The 2,840-nt window shown below is 39.2% G+C and overlaps 1 protein-coding gene across 1 annotated transcript; it reads right to left on the bottom strand.

Moving 5' to 3' along the window:
- Window positions 1–237: 237 nt before the first annotated feature.
- LOC127129682 (uncharacterized) lies at window positions 238–1,029 on the bottom strand. The gene is made up of 2 exons (XM_051058823.1): window positions 649–1,029; window positions 238–534 (listed from the first exon to the last, which is right to left on the bottom strand). The coding sequence occupies exons 1-2, from the start codon at window positions 1,027–1,029 to the stop codon at window positions 238–240; spliced, it is 678 nt and encodes a 225-aa protein (XP_050914780.1).
- Between the last annotated feature and the right edge of the window lie 1,811 nt (window positions 1,030–2,840).

The raw sequence follows: 2,840 nt of genomic DNA, 5'->3' as shown, positions 1-2,840 counted from the left end.
CAAGCTCAACACTCTTTTCAAAGGTGACGGTGGTGTATTCAAAGGGCCATCATATGTCGTCACCTGATTCAAAACCTCTATAGTGTGACTGGTGCAAATATCTTCTTTGTCTTTCATGGTGTTTCGAACATTGATTTTCACTTCCTCATCATAAACCTTCGACGTCATGGTTCCTTCTTCTATGTTGATTACACATCTTCCCGTCTCCAAAAAGGGTCTACCAAGAATGAGAGGGATCTATTCATCTTCCGACATCTCTAGAATTACAAAATCAATCGGAAATACAAACTTGTCAATTTTCACCAGGACATCTTTAACAATACCATACGATTTCTTGACCGAATGATCTGCGAATTGGAGTGTCATCCTGGTATCTTGCACTGCCCATATACCAAGCTTCTTGTAAATGGATAATGGCACGAGACTCACACTAGCTCCCAGATTAATAAGAGCTTTGTTGAACGACCTATCTCCAATAATACACAGGATGGTAACAGCTCCTCGATCTTCCTTCTTTATCGAAATCTTCATACCCTGCAAAATAGCACTACAAGTTTCGGTTAGAATGATCGGGTTAATGTTTGTGGTACGCTTCTTCAAAATGATGTCGTTCATGAACTTGGCATAAGTAGGCATTTGTTAAAGTGCCTCCAACAAAGGAATGTTAACCTCCAGCTTCTTGAACAACTCTAAGAATTTTTCAAAATTTTTGTCATGTTGTCCTTTTTTCTTGTTTTTCGTGGGGAACGGGAGCTTAACAACCGGCTTGGGCTCAATGACTGTTTCTTTCACAACCGGTTTCGGTGCTACTACTTCTTCTCTAAAAACTTCATTTTCTTTGATCTCAAGGTCCACTTCGATCAATTGGTCTTCCTCTTCATTCACTTCCTCAACAACTTCCTCAGATTTACCACTTTGTGTTGTCACAACGCTCACGTTATGATGCTCTCTAGGATTGGGCACAGTTGCACTAGGTAGAACACCTTGTGCTTGAGAACTTGATGCTATTTGCTGAGCGATTTGACCCATCTGGACTTCAAGATTTTTTATGGAAGTTGTGGTGTTTTTCTGATAGTTCCGGGTTTCTTCTTGAAATTGAACATGACAAGCTGCCATTCTTTCAATGGAAATCTCCCACTCAGCTTTCTTAGGTATCTGTTGCTACTGATGTTGCTGATATTGAGTTTGGTACTGACCATGTTGAGGGGCGGTCGCTTTTTGGTCTTTCCATGAGAAGTTGGGATGATTCTTCCAACCCGGATTGTACGTGTTAGAATAAGGATTATTCTGCTTCAAAAATTTGATCTCCTTCACTTGTTGAGGAGTTGCAAAGCAATATAGGGTTTGGTGTGGACCGTTATAGATTTCACAACAGATAGTAGGGGTTGGTTGGACCTGTGCCACTTGTCGGGTACCTATATTCATCGGCTTCAACTTTTTCTCAACTTCAGCAGCTATAGTATCTTCAATACAGGTTTTTCGTAGTTTCCAGCTTTAAATCTATCACCCCTTCTGGTTTTCTTTGACACCTATCATACAACTCCATGTGCTCATTGACAGCAATAACTTCAATGATCTTCTTAATACCGGTGGCTGTTGAAAAATTTGTGGAACCACCGGCTGCAGTATTAATTAGCTGTTTGGTCTTTATTTTAAGACCATTCACAAACATCTGTATTTGTTCAATTGCATCCATATTATGAGTTGGGCAGGCTACCAGGACTCTCTTGAATCTCTTGTAGGCGTCTCCCAAAGTTTCCCCGTCCTTCTGCTTAAAATTCAAAATTTCATACCTCTTCCACAGAAACACCGATGCTGAAAAATACTCATTCAGGAAGGCTTTTTCCATTTCTTCCCAACTTGTGATGCTACCGACAGGTAAAGAATAAAACCATTCTTCAGCTTCTTCTGCTAAGGTAAACAGGAATATTCTTAACTTCTTGGCTTCTTCAGTGTGACCATCAATTTTTAGAGTGTTGCTCATGGTCAGAAACCTTTGCAAATGCTTGTTTGCATCTTCATTCACTTTTCCCGCAAAATTCTTCCTTTCAAGCTGATTAATGGTGCTTGGGTGCAGCTGGAAATTAGCCATGTTCATTGGTTGGTTGACAATAGTTAATCTGTCGGTTTGTGCATTTTCACCTCCGTAGTCTCCCAATAGTCTTTCTGCTGGTGGTGGAACATCAACCATAGTTTCAATCTCTTAATCGAAACCTGAATCTGAGCTTGAATGGATGGAAAGTTGTTCTTTGTCTGATTCCAATCTGGCTAATCGAGCTTGTCTGAGTCTTGCCCGCAAGGTTCTCTCGATTTCTGCGTCAAAAGGAAAATTAGATGAGGCTTTACCTCACATACAAATATCAGACACAGATTAGTTGATATAATTGAAATAAAATATTCAAAATATGGTAAATAAATTTTAGTTGCAGAGTAACAAAATTTCAATTGGTATAACTTTTAAATTTATATTTGGGAATCCCCGGCAACGGCGCCAAAAACTTGATCGGAAAAATAGCAAGTGTACTATTCTTGCCGATGTAGTAATAAGAGGGATGTTTCCCAAAGATCAATCTCGAGGATTGCGCAACAATATAAACGTAAACAGTCACTCAATCGAACAAAAGTTATAGTTATGGTTTTGAAGAATTCACTGTAAGGAAAAATATACAAATAAATCTTTTCACAAGTTAATATGATATGCCAAGGAAGGTGTGTAAACTTCTCCCGTAGTGACCCCTTCAGTGTATATCTTCTTAATACTGAATATTGTTTCAATTACCGGATCTTAAGATTATCTCCCCCTAAGACCTCGGAGGGAAACCTTTGGTATTCAATCTAAC

Source organism: Lathyrus oleraceus, chromosome 3, assembly GCF_024323335.1.
Source record: "Lathyrus oleraceus cultivar Zhongwan6 chromosome 3, CAAS_Psat_ZW6_1.0, whole genome shotgun sequence".
Classification (NCBI taxonomy): Eukaryota; Viridiplantae; Streptophyta; class Magnoliopsida; order Fabales; family Fabaceae; genus Lathyrus; species Lathyrus oleraceus.
This window is presented reverse-complemented; position numbering and strand designations above follow the sequence as displayed.